We start from the raw sequence: 15831 nt of genomic DNA, 5'->3' as shown, positions 1-15831 counted from the left end.
AGTGACCTGAGGGACAGGCACTAGAACAGTGGGGGATGAGGGCTCTTTAGATTCCACTTATCCTACAGCTGTAAGATGCTCCACTAGGAAACCTCTCTCAGACTAAAAGAAAAACCAGGACTATGTAAGTAGGTAACCAAAGGGCACGGACGACCTGAGTAAGCAGGAGTTTCTGCCACTGGGGTGCCCACAGCTGTACTGGCACGTGTGGCCTGCACACCCAGCTGCTTTCAATCCAGCCTCCCGCTAACGAGTACCCTGGGAGGAAGCGGGTGACGCAGACGGAGTTCTGGGCTTCCGCCTGGCCCTGCCCTGGTTGTTGCATGCACTGGGGGAGTGAAATAGCAGATGGAAAAGTCCACCTTTCAAATAAAGTGAAAATCCAAAACGAAACTAGGAAAGGGGAAGGTCTTCCTAAACGAGGCGCGTTTATCAGAAAGCAGTGAGGGATGCGTCTTCACTGAGGTCCCCAGCAGCCGGGACGCGCAGTCTGTCCAGGAACCTGATTCACAGGAACCTCCTCCAGGCCGCTCTGAGAAGGGCACACCCAGGGCTGGGCGCAGGGGTCAGGGCTTGGGAAGGCCAGCGGTGCCCATGCAACACCAGGCTCTTTGCCAACGGTCAAGCGTGTCCACGCTGCATTTTATTACCTCCACGTTTTGAAGCAGTTCATGACCAGCATAGTGCTTTGGGGGCATCGTCTGACAGTAAACAAAAGCATTTCTTTCCGAAAAAGGCACATATTTCTTGAGTAGGTAAGAGTCCCCAGCCACCCCTGCCCCCTTCTGAGGGAGCAGCCCGTGGGAACCTGCACTGCGACCCCTAGCCTGTCCCCGTTCCCGGCAACAGGGATGAGGGCGGCACTCCGCGCAGGTCACTTGATCTTCAGGTCCTTCAAGGCCGACTCCAGGCTCTGCAAGGAGGCAGAGGGGACAGGCTGGGTCCAGGCTGCCAGGGACACCCCCATCGTGCTCCACCACCGCAGAGGATATGGGGTCCCGCAGACCCGGGTTTGAATGGTGCTGTGAGATGAGCCCCCAGCCACCCAAGGCAGCCGCCGGGGAGGGCGGGAGAGGAGGGGTCGGCCCCCGGGTGCGGGCAGGCAGCCTCACCTTTACGTCCCAGATGCTCATGCCGCCGTCCATGCCCGTGGTGCAGAACTGCGAACACTTGGCCTTGCCCCCGCTGAGCACCGAGATCTGGCTGCAAAGAGGATGGAGGGCTGACTGCTCCCCGAAGTTATGGGGAGAAGTGGGGGTGGGTGTGCCCGGCTAGGGACGGCACGGCCAGTGGGCTCAAGTGCCTGCTTGGGGGTCAGCAGCAGGAAAGCAAACAGCACCAGACGCCGGCAGGTGGCAGGAAAGGCGGCACAGAGTGAGGTGAGGCCGGAAGGGGAAGACGGGGCAGAGGGGTGCAGTCCGTGGGGCAGCCATGGGAGGGCATGCACCCCTGTGGCTCTCTGAAGGTGCTCTGCCCCACCCCAGCCCTGGTCCTCAGGGAGGTGTGGAGGAACCCTTAGCTCTGTCCTCACCCTGCTGGCTGCTGGCCATCCAGAGCTGCAGGCCCCACCCCCTGCCAGCCCCTCACCGGCTCTGCCCCCACTGGCTGCCCCCCCCCCGTCCCTCCGGGGCCTTTGTCGTGTGTGACACCAGGGTCTGTGCGCTCTGGGGGCCCCCCTCCACGCAGCCACGCCCTCACCTGACGCTGTTCTTGTGCAGCGAGTCGAGGCCGGCCCCCGCGGCCGCGCCGCCCTCCGAGCTGGCTTTCTTGTCCAGGTTCTGGAAGCGCTCGCGGGCCGTGAGGCCGCGCTGCGAGCTCTGCTTGGGCACGTCCAGCCGCCCGCCGCAGCTCAGCGTCCCCGCGCCGCTGTCGTAGGTAAACAGCACCGGGAAGCAGTCGTGGCCCTGGGTGGGCGGGGGAGGGGGCGTTGGTGTGGCCGGGGGGAGTCCAGCCCGCACAGTTCCCCTGACGGCCCTGCGGGGAGCGCATTCCCGCCCTCCCCAGCCACCCACTGGTCACAGAGACGGCGCAAGGATGGCCCTGTCCTGCGCCCAGCCGCTGCCCTGTTCATCCCGGGCGCCAGGGGGAGGGAGGCCCGCGCGGCCACCTGACTTACCGCGGCCACCAGACTGTTGTCCGTGATGAAGGTGACGGCCAGCAGCGGCAGCGTTTCAGACGCCAGGGTGGCCACGCTGAGGGGGACAGAGCGTCAGCCCCTCCGCCCGCCCCGTCCCCGCACCCCGCGGGTTCCCCACGCCCTTTCCCTCTCCACTCACGCCATCTTCTTGTCGGCGTCAGCCAGGCACACGGTGCTGTCGTGGCTGACCCACGCCACACGGCTGCCGCTGGCCGAGAAGCAGACGCCGTGCACCCAGCCACAGCTGCTGCTGGACTCGAACATCAGCTCCCCAAAGGGCATCTTGGAGCCCCACGGGGTGGGCGCCGGCCGCTCCTCCACCTCCTTGATGTAGGCCGAGAAGATCCTGCCCGGAGAGGCCGAAAGGGGGTTCTGGGGACTCGCGGGGCCTGGGAAGGGGAGCCCCTCCCCACGCTGGCCAGTGAGGCAACCTCCCCAGCGGTCAGGGCGTGGGGGGTCACCTGCCCAAACTGGCCCTGCTCGACCTCGTCTTCCTGTTGGCTAACCCTGGGCCTCAGTGCCCCACTCTGTGTGACAGCCTGGGGGACCTCAGGCGAGCTGAGCATCTATAGCTGATGGGAGCCCGTGGCTGTCCCGGCCCCCAGCCTCTAGGATACCCTCGCTGCACACAGCCAGGGTCCGAAGGGGCAGTTGGTGCAGGGGGATTATGGCCCTGGGCCCAGCAGTGAAAAGCAACTGCAGACGACATTACAGGCGGGCGCTGTGGCGTAGGTTAAGCCTCTGCCTGCAGCCCAGCATCCCATATGGGCGCCAGTCCGAGTCCCGGCTGCTCCACTTCTGATCCAGCACCCTGCTAACACACCTGGGAAAGCAGCGGAGGGTGGCCCAAGTGGTTGAATCTCTGGGTTTGGCCTGGCCCCAGCCCTGGCTGCTGGAACCATTTGGGGAGTGAACCAGCAGATGAAAAGATAGCACTGTCTCTCTCTGCCCTTCTCTCTATATCTCTTTCAAATAAGTAAATAGATAAATCTTAACCAACAAGAAAATTCCAAGCCGTAAGCCAGTGAGCAGGGTTTTCCCAGCATGTCGGTCATTCACACCCTAGTATGAATAAGTACACCCACTCATGTTCCTTCAAACAAGCCAGGACGCTGTAGGGGTGAGAAGCTCCAATGAGGCAGCGGACGGGGGCCTGGGAAGGACCCTGCTGGTGTTCCCAGGTGACAAAGGGCGCATCCTGCTGAGACGACCCCAAGCCCTCACGGGCGCTCTGGGGGAGCGGGGCACCCCGCCCCCACGGCTGCCCCCTCACCGGCACTTGAAGTCGCAGGAGCCGGCCGCCAGGAGCACGTTGTTGGGGTGCCAGTCCAGGCTGAGGACGGTGGAGCGGATGGGCTTCTTGATGTGCTTGCATACCCACCTGGACGGGCAGGGGCAGACACGGCAGGTGGGTGGCCGGAGCTCCGGGCCCCGGCAGCCACCCAGGTCCCCGAAGGGAAGGGTGCGGGCGGGCGGCGATGCTCTGGTCCCCTAGGGCGGGGCCCCTCTGCCTCGGCTGGATCTCAGCATCATGGGGTGGGTGGGGCTGTGCTGGGGGTCTGACAGGTGAGTGCCGCGGGCCTCCCTCAGCGCATCGGCAAGGTGGGCGCCGTGGCCTGTGTCCCCGCTGTCTGCAGACGCTCTCGGCGGGCCCCCAGGCTCCCCCAGCCCACGCCGGCCCTGCCCGGGGGACCCACCAGTCATTCTCCTGCTCGAAGTAGCAGATGGAGATGACCCTGGAGCCGCTGCCCACGGCGAACTTGTTCTCGTTGGGGGCCCAGCGCACGCAGCGGGCGGCCCGGTTGATGCGCAGGATGACGAGCGTGGGCTTCCACGTGCGCCCCTTCAACGTCCACACGTAGGCGTTGCGGTCCGTGCCGCAGGTCACGATGCGGTTACTCTCGGGGGCCCAGTCGATGCCTGTGCGGGGAGGGGCCGGGCACACCCGAGGCTGAAGCCACCCAGGCAGCCATGGCTGCTCAGTGGCCTTGGCCACGTTGGGGCGCGTGTGCCCAGCATGTGGGCTTTTTCCTGGGATCCAGCGTTTATGTGGGGTGGGGGTGGGGGGCTCCTAGAGGCTAGGAGGGGGTCGACAGCCCCTCCAAGAGACGAGAGGAAGAAAACAGCAGGCGTGGTACCGCCGAGCTGCGGGATCCAGCCTCCGGACGCCCACAGCCCTCACAGGGTCCTCCTCCTGCGACCTGAGCCAGGCTGCACCGGGGCGCGTCCCCTGCATCCTGCCTCGCACCGGCCCCGGGGTCCCCGCCGGCCCGACTCACCGGTCACCTGCCCGTTGTGCTCCTTCAGCTCGTGCACCTTGGTCCACTTGGCCCCATTCTTCTCGTAGATGTGGACCTCGTGGTTGTTGGGGCAGATGGCGATCTCTGCGGGGGGTGGGGGGTGGCAGTGCGAGGTGTGGGTGCCCAGCCGGGGTCTGCCCTCTGCCCCTCCTGCTCCCGGGCCTGGCCACCTCTCACCTGCACCCACACTACCCCTGGACGCCCCTGCCGTGGCCACGGGACCCTCTGCCCTGGCTGGCGACTGCCCTGTTATGGCTCTCTGCCCCCCGAGTGCTCCCAACGACCCCTCAGCCTCACGCAGCCCAGTGCCGGGGTCAGGCTGTGCCCTGGGCCTCGGGGCTGCCGCGCGCCCCCGGAGCTCCCACTCCACCACTCACGGGTGCGGTCCTTGTTCCAGGCGTGGCAGCTGATGGGCTCCACCAGGAAGCTGTGGTAGGCCATGGCCGCTCGGCTCCTGCGCCCGACACGGGGGAGAGAATCCGTGGGCCCTGGGCTCCAGCGGCCCGCAGCTCGCAGGGAAGGGCTCCCCACTGGCTGGCATCCCAGGGCGGTTCCGGGAGCGAGCAGTGGGGGCGCGCCGCAGGGGAACCCTGGCCAGGCAGACCCCGCCTGTGGTGCCCATCAGGCCCAGCCACAGAGGTAAAGGATGGGACAGAGGGCAGCTGGGTACCTGGAGGAGGGGGGTGTGACAGCAGCCCCACGACCACGCCTCCCGCCTCACCTTGCCCCTGCGCTCACGGGCAGCCTCCAGCACCCTCACCCCACCACCCACCCCCCCTCATTCCGGGCCCAGGCGTCTCCTCCCGGGCTGTCCCTGGCCTGCTGGCCACTCTGCCTCCTCAGGACACTGCGTGCTGCCCTTGACCGTGTCTGGCCGGAAGCAGGCCTCCTGGGCCTCGACTGTGCCATTCCTGCCACAGGGAAGGCCGTGCCCGTGTGCAGCCCAGCGCTGCCCCACCCCCCCCCAATGCCTACCCAGCTCTACGTGGCCAAGTCCTCCCGTTCAGAAGGCGTAGAACACAGGTCACTCCCTCGAGTGGGTGCTGCCCTCCCCCCGCCTCCCTGCCTCCCTGTCCCAGAGACGCAGGGGCCTGCAGCCCAGCTTGCTGGCTGGGCGCCCTCTCTGAACCTCAGTTTTCTCACCTGCAGAATGGGAACAGGAATCCTGCCTCCCCCTGGATGTGCCGAGACGGTGAGACAGGATCTGCCACACCCGGCACCCCACAGGTGGCCACGATGTGGCACCCCCTGGCCGCTACAGCGTGATGGCACCCAGCCAGACCAGTGCTGAAGCACAGACACGCTCCCGCCTCGGGCGTCCACACTGGCTGTCCCCACGGCCTGCGACACTCTTCCCTCTGCACCTGCTGCTGTGCCACCCTAGGCTCCAGTGCCACCTTCCAGGGAGCCGTCCCCAGCCTGGCTCAGCCTCGCCCGCGGATACGGCGAGTACACACCTTCATTCATGCTTCTTATCTGGTTCACTTCCTGCCCCCAGGGCTGCAAGCCTGGCACTCCGTAGATAATCTTTCTCGTCTCCCTGCCGGAGTTCTCAGCCTTACACAGCTATTTTAAACACCAGCAGCCTACGTCCACCAAGGCAGCTCGGGCAGGAATGCCTCGGCCACGCTGGGTGGGAGACGCTGGGCTCCAGCCGCGTCGGTGCCCCCAAGGTGGTGGCACTTGTAACTTGGCTGCCTCCCTTGTCAGACTGGCAGGTGTTTGCGCCCAAGGGTGGCACCTGGGGAGGCTGCAGCTCACCTCGGGACAGGGGCCGGGACTGGACCAGGAGCCCCGGTGCCCACCTGGCCCCTCGAGAGCTGCCGGCTCGGTTGGAGCTGGCCCAGGGGGCGCTGCTGATCTCACAGACACCTGGTTTCCCTCACCGGGGGTGTGTGTGTGTGTGTGTGTGTGTGTGTGCCGACTTCAGACCCAGGTGGGAGGCAGGGGCTGCGGCGCCCAGGGCTCAGGGACCAGGCACAGGCACCCGAGGATGCCCAGCAGAGCCCGGTGAGCCCTGCCCGTCCTGTCCGGCCCCTGACCCCTCAAGGCGATGCAAGCACTGCTCTCCTTGGTCGCAGGGCCCAGTAGAGTCCCCGGGAGCAGCACAGGGCACGTACATGCGTGCACACGTATAGGGGGCGGGGTCGCGTCTGGTTCCCCCATGCCCAGAGTGAGGTCCCAGGAGGGTCCTCAGCCTGGCTGGACTGGGCTGGGGCCAGACGCATGCAGCCGCGCGAGCAAGCAGGCGGCCCCCGGGGCGCCACCTCCCTGCCTGTCTCCTCACAAGGTCTCTTTGTGAAGTAGCCACCGGAAGCGCCACCTCAGAACCCTTGGCCAGCCCAGCAGGCTGCTGGGTACCCTGGGCCGGGCAATGGCTGCTCACAAAGGGGACAGGGCACAGGGGAGGGGTGACCATGCTCGCCTGCCCCACCCCCACTGCCAAGGTCACCACCCCGGGCAGAAGCAGGCCAAGGCCGGAAGCCCACCTGCAACACTGTGACATCCGGCCAGGGCCCGGAGGAGGCCAACCCTCCCCCATCCCACCCCAGCCCGCAACCACAGCCCAGGAAGCAGGAACTGGGGGGCTGGTGGAGCCCAGACTCGGGGGGCAGATCCCAGTGTCAGGGCCTCGGCTCTCACACACGCCGTGTGCCCCAGGCCGTGAGGACGGAGCACAGCTGCAGGTCCCCGTGGGGGATGCAGCCGAGAGGACTTGGGGAGCACTGCCCCCCAATTCCTGGCACACACAGGTTCTCAGTGGGGGCAGGAGGTTCAGGGGGAGCCTATGTGCCAATCACACTGCGGCAGGAACTGAAACAGAACCCACCCCTTAAATGGGCAGGGCAGAGACAAGGGGGTGGCAGAGAGGAACGGTCCACTTCCCCGTGTGGGTGGCTCCCGCGGGGGCTCAGCGATGACGCCCCGGCTGCAGCTTGGACTAAGGAGGAAGTGGGAGTCAGAGGGCTGAGCGGGGGCTCCAGACAGACCTGGGAAGCAGCCCCCAAGCCCCGCCTTTCTGCCCACGACTCACTCCTTCTCAAGAAGTCCCCTAAGCCTAGGACACGGCACAGGGGCCGGGTGGGGCAGGCCCGCCCGCTGCCAGCCCCCTACTGCAAGAATGCAGCTGGGGCTGTGCCTACCGCATCAGCACTCAGCCGTGGCGCCGCGGGAGGCAAAGGCTGGTGGTGGCCGTGGCCCCCAGGACTCCCAGCCACACATCACCACGGCCTCCTTGGCTGCTGAACTAGGGGGGGGGGGCTCTTTCAAGGCTGTGCCCACCCCAGCCCCCAGAGGCCAAGTGCAACCAGCGGGGGGCAGGGCGCAGGGGCCCAGTCCCTGACACACTCCCCCACTGGCTCCCGCAGAGCCTCACCATCCCGCACTCCCAGGAGCGCAGCCCACGCCCAGCAAGGGACCCAGGGATGGCGTGGGGGCGGAGCAGGGAGGCCAGAGCTCTCCGCAGCAGGGGCCGGGGCGGGCGGGCTTGGGTCTGCAGGGTGGGGCCGGGGCTTCCGTCCAGGAGTGCCAGGATGGGGGGACACAGCTTAGCTCACAGGGCAGGGGCTGGTGGGGTATTCCTGGTGGGGGCACTCCCCGGCGAGGCGAGCTTCTCCAGAAATGACGGGGGAGGGGGTGGCCGGCCGGGGCCCCCGCGGGCAGCCCCTCCTCGCCTGGCTTAGCGCTCAGCCCAGAGACTCTAGGCTGCATCCCAGGCCAAACCAAGCAGGCGCTCCGGGAAGTCCCCGCCCAGCGGAGTGCTCGGAGCCACTGGGCTCCGCGCTAGGCGGTTGCTCAACTTCCTGTAGCGGACAGCAGCCCCCGGGGGGGGGGGGGGTGCCGTGCAGCAGCCCCCCGGGGGCTCCTCCCCTCCTCGGCTCTAGAATCCTTACAAGCGAAGGCAGAGTCCAGGGACACGGGACGGTCACACAACAGTCACAAGACACCGTAACGCACCAGCGCGCGTCACCCACCCAGAGCTAAGACACACGGAACACCCAGTGCTGGCGCGGCTGCACAGAAAGCGTCGCTGGACACGGGCAGCACCCCGCTCACCCGCACCCACTCGGGCGCGGCCTTCTGCACACGGGGTCACCCTGAGCGTCACGGGGGACAAGGCCACGGTGCGCTGTGATGTGACCGGGCGAGGAGCGCAACTCTCGGAACAGACCCCTGGCCACACGACCAAGCCCACTGCCCTCCCCAGCCCGGCCAGCGGCACACAGCCCCGGGCTAGCCCGACCCGTTCTCCCTCTGCTTAGCCACAGGAGGAAACAGACTCAGACCGCAGCTTGGGGATGGCACAGCTGAGGGTGCCAGCTCCAAACCCCAGCGGTCAGGAGGTCAGGGCCACCTGGGCAGACTCACTGGCCACCCTGGGCCGGCTTTACACCGGCCACAACAGCACCCATTTGTTGTCCGCCTGTGCCCGGCCCGTCGCCAGCTGTCTTATGAGACCTTGTAAGGTGCCCATTTTCCAGATGGGGCAAGTTGAGGCTCGCCAAGCCTAGGTCAGCGGTCCGTAAAGCGGACATTTTTACCCAGTGTCTCTGAGACTTAAAAAGCCACGGGTGCGCCTGACTTCCGGGAGCCGTGGCTTCCGCGGCCACTGCCCCCGGGTGCGCCCCTCCAGCAAGGGAGGCGCCGCACGGCTCCGGGCGCCCCGCAGCTCAGAGCGGCGCAGCCTGGGACCCCGCAGCCTGGGACCCCGCGGGCGGGGCGGGTGCGGCTGGGCGTGGGCGCCAGCTCATTTCCCGGCCGCCGCAACCCGGAAGGCTCGGGGAAAGTGACTGGGCAGGGGGCCCGCCGGCCCCAAGTAACGGGGCCACCGCGGCGGCGGCGAGGCCGGGCCGGAGGGGGCGCGCGGCGGGGCGGCGCACGCGGGCCGGAGCCCCCCCCCGAGCGCTCCCGGGGCGCACAGCCGGCTCCGCGAGCCCCTCGCCCGCCGCCGCCGCCCGCGCCCCGCACCTCCGGGCCCCCTCCGCCCCCGCCCCCGCGCGCCCCACCTGCGGGCGGCCCCCGCGCCCCCGCCCCGGCCCGAGCCCCTCACCTCGGGGCGCCGCGGCCGCGGACTCTGGGCAGTCGACGCGCCGAGCCGGCTCTGCGCCCCGCGCCGCGCCGCAGCCACTTCCTCGTGGGCGGGGGGCGGGGCCTCGGGGCCGAGCCCCAGGGGCCGGGGGCGGGGACCCGGGGCGGCGGCGGTCGCGGGAGGCGAGGGCCCGCCCAGCCCTCGGGGTAGAGGGGCGGACGTCGGCGCCCGGCGCGCCCGGAGCAGCTCCGGAAGGGGAAACTGAGGCTGGGGGCGAGGGGCGACTGCCCCCACCTGCCAGGGCAGGAGGACCCCCACAGACTCGGTCCCCGGCCGCGGGCGCCGCCCCTTCGCGGGTGTAGACGGCGCCGGTGCCGCCCTCCCGGGGCAAGGCGGGGGAGGCCCAGGGGCGGGGGGACCGCGCTCCCCGGCGCCGGCTCGGGCCGCTCCAGCCCCTGGTCAGCTGGTCAGCAGGGCTCCGCGCTGCAGGGTGTGGCCGTGCCCCTCGGGCCACTCAGCCCCGGGCAGCTGCGTTCCACGCGTCCGCGGGGCTGGGAGGACTCGCCGTGTCCGAGCGCGTGGGGGCGCCCGGGCTTTCCAGGAGGGCCATTGCTCCCGGCGCGGAGCGGGGGTCCTTAGCCGGGGCCCCCAGCTCGCTGCTCCCGCAGGTTTGTTCAGACAAGGGCTGCTCATCCCACGTTGTCTCCCGCCTCCTTCCTGGACCTGGGACCTGGGACCTGGGACGACCCCATCCAAGCCGGGCCCCCGGCTGCGGGAATCCCACAGAAAACCGGTCAGCCTGAGCCCAGCCTGCAGCCCAGGCTCAGGTCCGCTTCCCGGGTGACCTGCTTTGCTTTAAAGCTGGCTTGAGGGCTGTTTGTTTTTCCTCTGCTGCCCATCCTCAAAAGCCCACCTCCTACTTAGGAACATGGACCTCAGGGTGTCTGGCGCCTGGCATGCGGGAGTGTGCGGGGATGAGCGACTGGGCAGTCGATCCTGGTCCTGCCACTGCAGCCGTGCCCATTTCCACGTCCCTAAGGTGAGGCCGAGGGGCCTGGGGACGGGACACGGACCTCACACTGGGGAGCCCTGGGCCGCATCCCCTGAGCACCCCCCTCCCCCAGGTTAGCGGAGCCTGGGGACCGGAGAGAGAGCTGCTGCTTCCTGGAACCGGCTTCCGCGGGATGGCTGCGGTGGAGACGCCCCGCCCCCTTGCTCAGGTTTCAGGGCTGGCTGAGCTGCAGCCGGGCGGCCTCCTCCTGGTCACGGGACGACGATGGCCAGGTTGCCCGCAGGCAAGCAGGGCAGGGCGCTGGCCCAAGCAGCAGGAAGCCAGGAGGGAAGGCTGCTTGGCACAATCTCCCTTTCCTCTCCATGGCCGTAAGAGGGACGTGTGTCCATCCTCGCATGGGAGCTGTGGGTGCCCGTCTCCGAGATCAGAGGAGCCCCCGGTAACTGTCGGTGGGGGCAGAGTGGGCACTGCTGGTCCTCCAGAGATTCAGGTATCCGAGGAGCCCCCGATAATGACTGTCAGTGGCAGGGGAGGGGGACACCGTCAGTCCTCCCTCCCAAGACCACCTTCAGTTCATCTGAGAGAGTCAGGTGTCCAGGGAAACCCCACAAGCGGTCAAGAGTGGGGTCCCCTCCCATGGGTTCCTGTGACATCCACCCGCCCCGCCCCTGCACTGGGTGCAGGGCTGGGCTGTCACTCCCACACCTCCACCCCAATCCTAGCCAGTGGGGAATGGGCTTAGTGGTTACCCCTGGGTCACATGTGAAATGCAGCACGTCCTGGAGGTCAGGACGTTTTTGGGAGGGGGTGGGTGGCACTGTGCTAGCGTCCAGGTCACCGCACACCCCTAGCCAAGTGTCCTAACCAGCTCCTGCTCGTGCTGGGCAGGGCGGTCTGTTCCTCAGGGGGTAACGGCGCCCCCTCGGCTGCCCGGCAGGCTCTGTAGGGGAAGGTCTGGGGTCTTCACGTGGCTGCCTGCAGAGCTGGGCTCACACAGGACTGCAGAGTGCCGCCAAGGCTGGCCCAGTGTGCTCAGGCTAATATTCTGGGGGAAACTCTTGAACCTCTTTCGGCTGGCACATTCCTGCATTCACTGCTCCCCTCCGTCCCTCTCCCCGTTTTAGGGTAAGGATCTCTGGGGCCTACCCAAGTCGGTGCCAAGTCTGAAAGCGAATCCTAACTCCCTGGGCCGTCCACTATGAAATGCCAATTCTGCAATACCCTGGTTTTACAGAGGGAGGCGCTAAGGTTCTGAGACCTTAAGGTTAACTCGCCCAGGTCACAGGACCTGTTAGGACGATAAACTGACAAGAAAGCCCGGGCTCAGATCTCGGGCCTTGGCCAGATTCAGGCACAGTGGGCTACAGCCTGGCCGGAGTCTAAGGGGAGGGTGAGAGGGAGGAGCCTGGCTCTGGCCGCCCCGGCAGGAAGCAAGATGGGCAGACGCCCGAGCCGCTTGTGTGAAACGGTGTAGTCTGCAGGTAGTCTGCAGAGAGAGAGAGCGAGCCCACAGTCCCCTCGGCTGGTTCACTTCCCGAATCAGCAACTCAGTCCAGGTCTGCCGTGCGTGCGGGCGGCAGAGGCCCAGGTGCTGACCCCAGGGTGTGCATTAGCAGGGAGCCGGAAGCCGGAGCGGAGCTGGGACTGACACCCACGCCCTCTGAGCCAGGACGCAGACGTCCCGGGCAGCGCCTGAACCGCGTGCCCAACACCCCCTCCCATATGCTTACAGTCATCTCTGGATTGCCTGTGATCCCTAATACGATGGAAACGCTATAGACGGCTGTCCTCGTGTGCCGCTGGGGAGTGACGAGGAAGACAGCCAGCACGCGTCGGCATCGGTGTGCTCGCACTTCCGAGCTGTGACGGCCGAGTGTGCAGGCGTGGGACGCGCCGCGACTGCAGGGGCCTGGGTTAACACCTACACCACCACCGAAACGACCGAAGCCGGCACATCCTGTTTCCTTTTTGTTGTTTCTTTCCCCACACACACTGTCTCTCCAAAGAGCTCCAGGCCTGCTGGTCAACCGTGTGACGTAATGAAACCACAGAGATAGCAGCCGATTCCTGCCTCCCGGCCGGCTCTGCTCCCCCAGTCTGTGGCTGATGGCCCTGCCGGCGCAGTGCGTACAGAAACACCAGTCACGGGGTGCTCTCGCCGGCCACGGCACAGGCGAGGAGGCAGCGCCGCAGGCCAGCACCCCCGCGCTAAGATTCTCTCTTAGAGGAAGGGAGGCTTCCCGGAAGCCACCAAGAGGGCAAAGTGAGCCGCTTCCGAGAGCAGGCAGCCCGCCCGCGCGCCGGCCCCGCCGCCCTGGTCACCTGTGCAGGGAGGCGGCGGCAGGGCCGCGCTCACGAGCGCCCGGTGCATGTCCTTCGCTCTTCATGTATGCTGTGCCTCTTAAGACTCGGCCTTGGGGGCCACACTCGAGAGCTGAGGACGATGAGCCCGGTCAGTCTGGGCCCCACAACCTCTGAACCCCTCGGCGGCTCCTCCCTCCCACTCGCACACTCCAGAGCCCCACGCCGGCCGGGCGCTCTGGGCCACAGGCTGCCCTGTTACTCAGACGCCACGGGCACGGCCCCCGGGGACCTCCCCTCCCGGTCCATGGTTCTCTGGTCACAGGCTGTCTAGGACGGGCAGTTTAAGAGGCTGACATCTAAGACTTCAGCCTATAAATGAACATTCGCTCTGATGAAGAACCTCACCCTGTTCACCAGATTTTCCTACTAAAAATGCAAACAAAAACCGAACACATTGAGGATTTTTATTTACTTTTCTAGTGGACAATTTACATACCCCCCTCACCCTTTCCTTTAAGTTAGTGGACAATCTTCCATAATAAACTACTTAAAGAGAAGCTTTGGTCAAGAATGGAATGAAATCGCAAAAAAAAAAAAAAAAAAAAAGAAAGAAAGAAAGAAAAAAAAAACACTGCTGCTTTAAAAAACCGACACTTTCACCAATTACAGTCAGACACTCGCGGGGTCTGCGCGCTGTGTCTCCTCGGGGCTGGCTTTCCTCACCATCATGCTAATGGCAGAGCCGCAGCGGTCATGCTGGATGGCGGAGGCTCGCGCAGCTTCACATTATCCGGAGGCCCTGGATGGACGACTCCAAGGTCTGCAGAGAGGCAGGAAGGGGCCGGTCACTCCCCGCGGCTGAGCCCCTCCCCGCCTCCGCCCTGCAGAGCCGCGCCAGCGGGGCTCTCCCTTGGCCTTCCCAGCCCATAGGGCCGGCCTAGCTCCCCGTCCTGTGTCACTGGCCTTTGTGGACGAGGGCCCCTGGCTGCATGCCCTGCCTCTTCACCACACTAAATGCCCGAACGGCAGCCAGCTGGGTACAGCCCGCACGTGCATTAAGGGGAGAAATGCGCCATGGCTCCCGGCCCACATGGGTCAGAGGGAACAGGCGAGCTGGTCGGGGGCTGGGCGCCAACTGCCCAGGTGGTGCCAACCGCCCAGGAGCGGAGGAAGGGGAGGAGGTGCTGCCCTCTCTTCGTCTGAAGGCTCCGAGCCTGGGCTAGACGGGGATGGGGTCCATCACCACGGAAGGCGCAGGCAGTGGTAAAACTGTGTCGGTGTGCATCTGTTTCGGAGGTTCACCACCGGAAGGAGTTAAATCCCGAGCCAACCTTTCTCTTGCCCTGGCTCTTCCTCCTGGTTCCCTCTTTTGCCCACCAGGTACAGTCCCAGTGAGAAAGGGCGGAGTCCGGATTTGTCCCTGACTGTCACTGGGCCCTCCTCTTGGGCCCTCTAGAACCTCCCGGCCGCGGCCCTGTGCCGGAGCGCCCGTCCTCAGCGCTGCAGTCCGGGGCCCTCGCCTGCGGCCTGCTCTTCCTCCTGGGGTTCCGAGGAGTCGCAGCCCTCTGCACACACGGCCTCGCCTGGCTCCTCCCTCCAGCTCCTGTGCCTCCATAGGGCCCAGGCCAGGGCGGTGCCGGGAGCGCCCTGTATGCTCTGAGCCTGCTCACATCAGTTTACTCTCCAAGTCTCGCCCTCCCGACACCTCCCTCCAGCAGAAACAGGGGTGCCGGCCTCTGCGGAGCTCTGACTCTTCCCTCCACCGCTCCCTGACCTGACAAGACCCTCAGGGGCTCCTCCTTCTCCACCTTGACAATGTTGGACAACATTTCAAGAACTAAGAAACATTATTCTATAGGAAGAGTCTGAACACAAACAGATTCGTTCTGAAAGGCAGAAATACCTTGAAATCCCAAATTGTCATGGCTCCATCGATGCCAGTTGTGCAAAATTTGCGACAGTCTTGCTTGTCCACCTCATAAATAGACACTTGACTGAAAGGAAAGCAAAGCAAATGAGATTGCCGGCACGTGGTGGAAGTGAGCCTGGCCTTCCTCACCGTGTACGGGCAATGTAAGGGAATGGGCTGTCTTTTAACTCCTGGATATGCTCTTTAAAGGTTTATACATTCAAAAGGCTGAGAAGGAAAGCACACACACACACACACAAGTCAGCTTGGCCATGTCAAAGCCAGGAGCCAGGAACTCCATCCGGGTCCCCCAAATGGGTGGCAGTGCTTGGGCCACTCTCCACTGTTACCAGGAAGCCGGATCCAAAGCAGAGCAGCCAGGCCTGAACCAGCGCTCTGATAGGAGATGCCGCGTTGCACGCTGCAGCTTAACCCACACCACAACCCTGGCCCAGTTCACTCCTAAATATTCACTTGCCCATCAGTATGAGGCTGTGGAAATCTAACTCCGAAAAGACCCAAACCATCTTACTACCAGGTGAGAGTCCAGATGAGAGTGGCTGGGCGAGGCCGGGAGATCTGGCCCCCAGGACAGGTGAACGCTGGCAAGCAGGCTGTGGGCAGGCCACAGTGTGGATGGAAATGGAAAGGATGTGTGTATACACACACACACACGTATGTATATATACACATGTATGTATATACACATATATGTATAAATATTCAAAACTAGGGGTGCGATGAAGCGTGACTGAAATCCAACTGGCTCCAAACCAAACCTCCCCATGGCCCACTAGGACAGCCGGAGCACTGAGCCGGGCCCTCCTTGCATTTGAAATTAACCATTCATTCTCAATGTTAGCGGCAGTCAGGCAGGCAAAGCAGACGAACAGCCTCGCTACCTGGAAAGCTTTCAAGAAAATCAATTCCCAGCTCAGACAGTCTTTCTCCTTCTCCTCTGCAGCGTCTAGAACCTTCCCGCTAGGGAAGGGGATGGCGGCCTAGGGCACACACTGCTTGCTTTTGTACAGCCTGGGGGCTAAGGATGGCTTCTGTGTTTTTAAACGGTTGGCCAAAAATTCAAGGAAGACTGCTGTCTCACGGCATGCGAGAAGTACGTTCAATTCGAGCTTCCCTGCA

General features: G+C 65.2%; 2 protein-coding genes and 1 long non-coding RNA gene across 3 annotated transcripts in view; 1 reads left to right on the top strand and 2 right to left on the bottom strand.

Moving 5' to 3' along the window:
• Positions 1-610: 610 nt before the first annotated feature.
• Positions 611-9540, bottom strand: ARPC1B (actin related protein 2/3 complex subunit 1B). Its single transcript, XM_051847765.3, has 10 exons — positions 9488-9540; positions 4815-4891; positions 4417-4521; positions 3835-4057; positions 3411-3518; positions 2277-2483; positions 2117-2192; positions 1699-1904; positions 1113-1203; positions 611-913 (listed from the first exon to the last, which is right to left on the bottom strand). Exons 2-10 carry the CDS (start codon positions 4876-4878, stop codon positions 875-877), a joined length of 1119 nt encoding a protein of 372 aa, XP_051703725.1. The 5' UTR covers positions 4879-4891; positions 9488-9540; the 3' UTR covers positions 611-874.
• Positions 9541-9679: 139 nt separating this feature from the next.
• LOC108175666 (uncharacterized) lies at positions 9680-13604 on the top strand. Its single transcript, XR_016225799.1, has 3 exons — positions 9680-10134; positions 10391-10505; positions 10591-13604. It is a non-coding gene; the product is annotated as an uncharacterized LOC108175666 (long non-coding RNA).
• The window catches only part of ARPC1A (actin related protein 2/3 complex subunit 1A), a 29326-nt gene continuing 26727 nt past the window's right edge, over positions 13233-15831 (bottom strand). The window contains exons 9-10 of the mRNA XM_002721868.6: positions 14686-14776; positions 13233-13602 (exon numbers count right to left, since the gene is read on the bottom strand). Of these exons, the coding sequence (XP_002721914.2) occupies positions 13564-13602; positions 14686-14776 (130 nt within the window). The 3' untranslated portion in view covers positions 13233-13563. The remainder of the gene's footprint in view (positions 13603-14685; positions 14777-15831) is intronic.

Source organism: Oryctolagus cuniculus, chromosome 19, assembly GCF_051225735.1.
Source record: "Oryctolagus cuniculus isolate XC-2025 breed Fujian yellow rabbit chromosome 19, ASM5122573v1, whole genome shotgun sequence".
Taxonomy (NCBI): Eukaryota; Metazoa; Chordata; class Mammalia; order Lagomorpha; family Leporidae; genus Oryctolagus; species Oryctolagus cuniculus.
This window is presented reverse-complemented; position numbering and strand designations above follow the sequence as displayed.

Bases quoted from the DNA above. Each gene is read 5' to 3' on its own strand.
- ARPC1B (XM_051847765.3), bottom strand. From the start codon at position 4,878: ATGGCCTACCACAGCTTCCTGGTGGAGCCCATCAGCTGCCACGCCTGG. The intron at 3,519-3,834 runs GTGGGTCCCCCG...CTGCCCGTCCAG, and splicing joins TTCGAGCAGGAGAATGACTG to GTGGGTATGCAAGCACATCA. The intron at 2,484-3,410 runs GTGAGGGGGCAG...CTCTCCGGGCAG, and splicing joins TCCTGCGACTTCAAGTGCCG to GATCTTCTCGGCCTACATCA.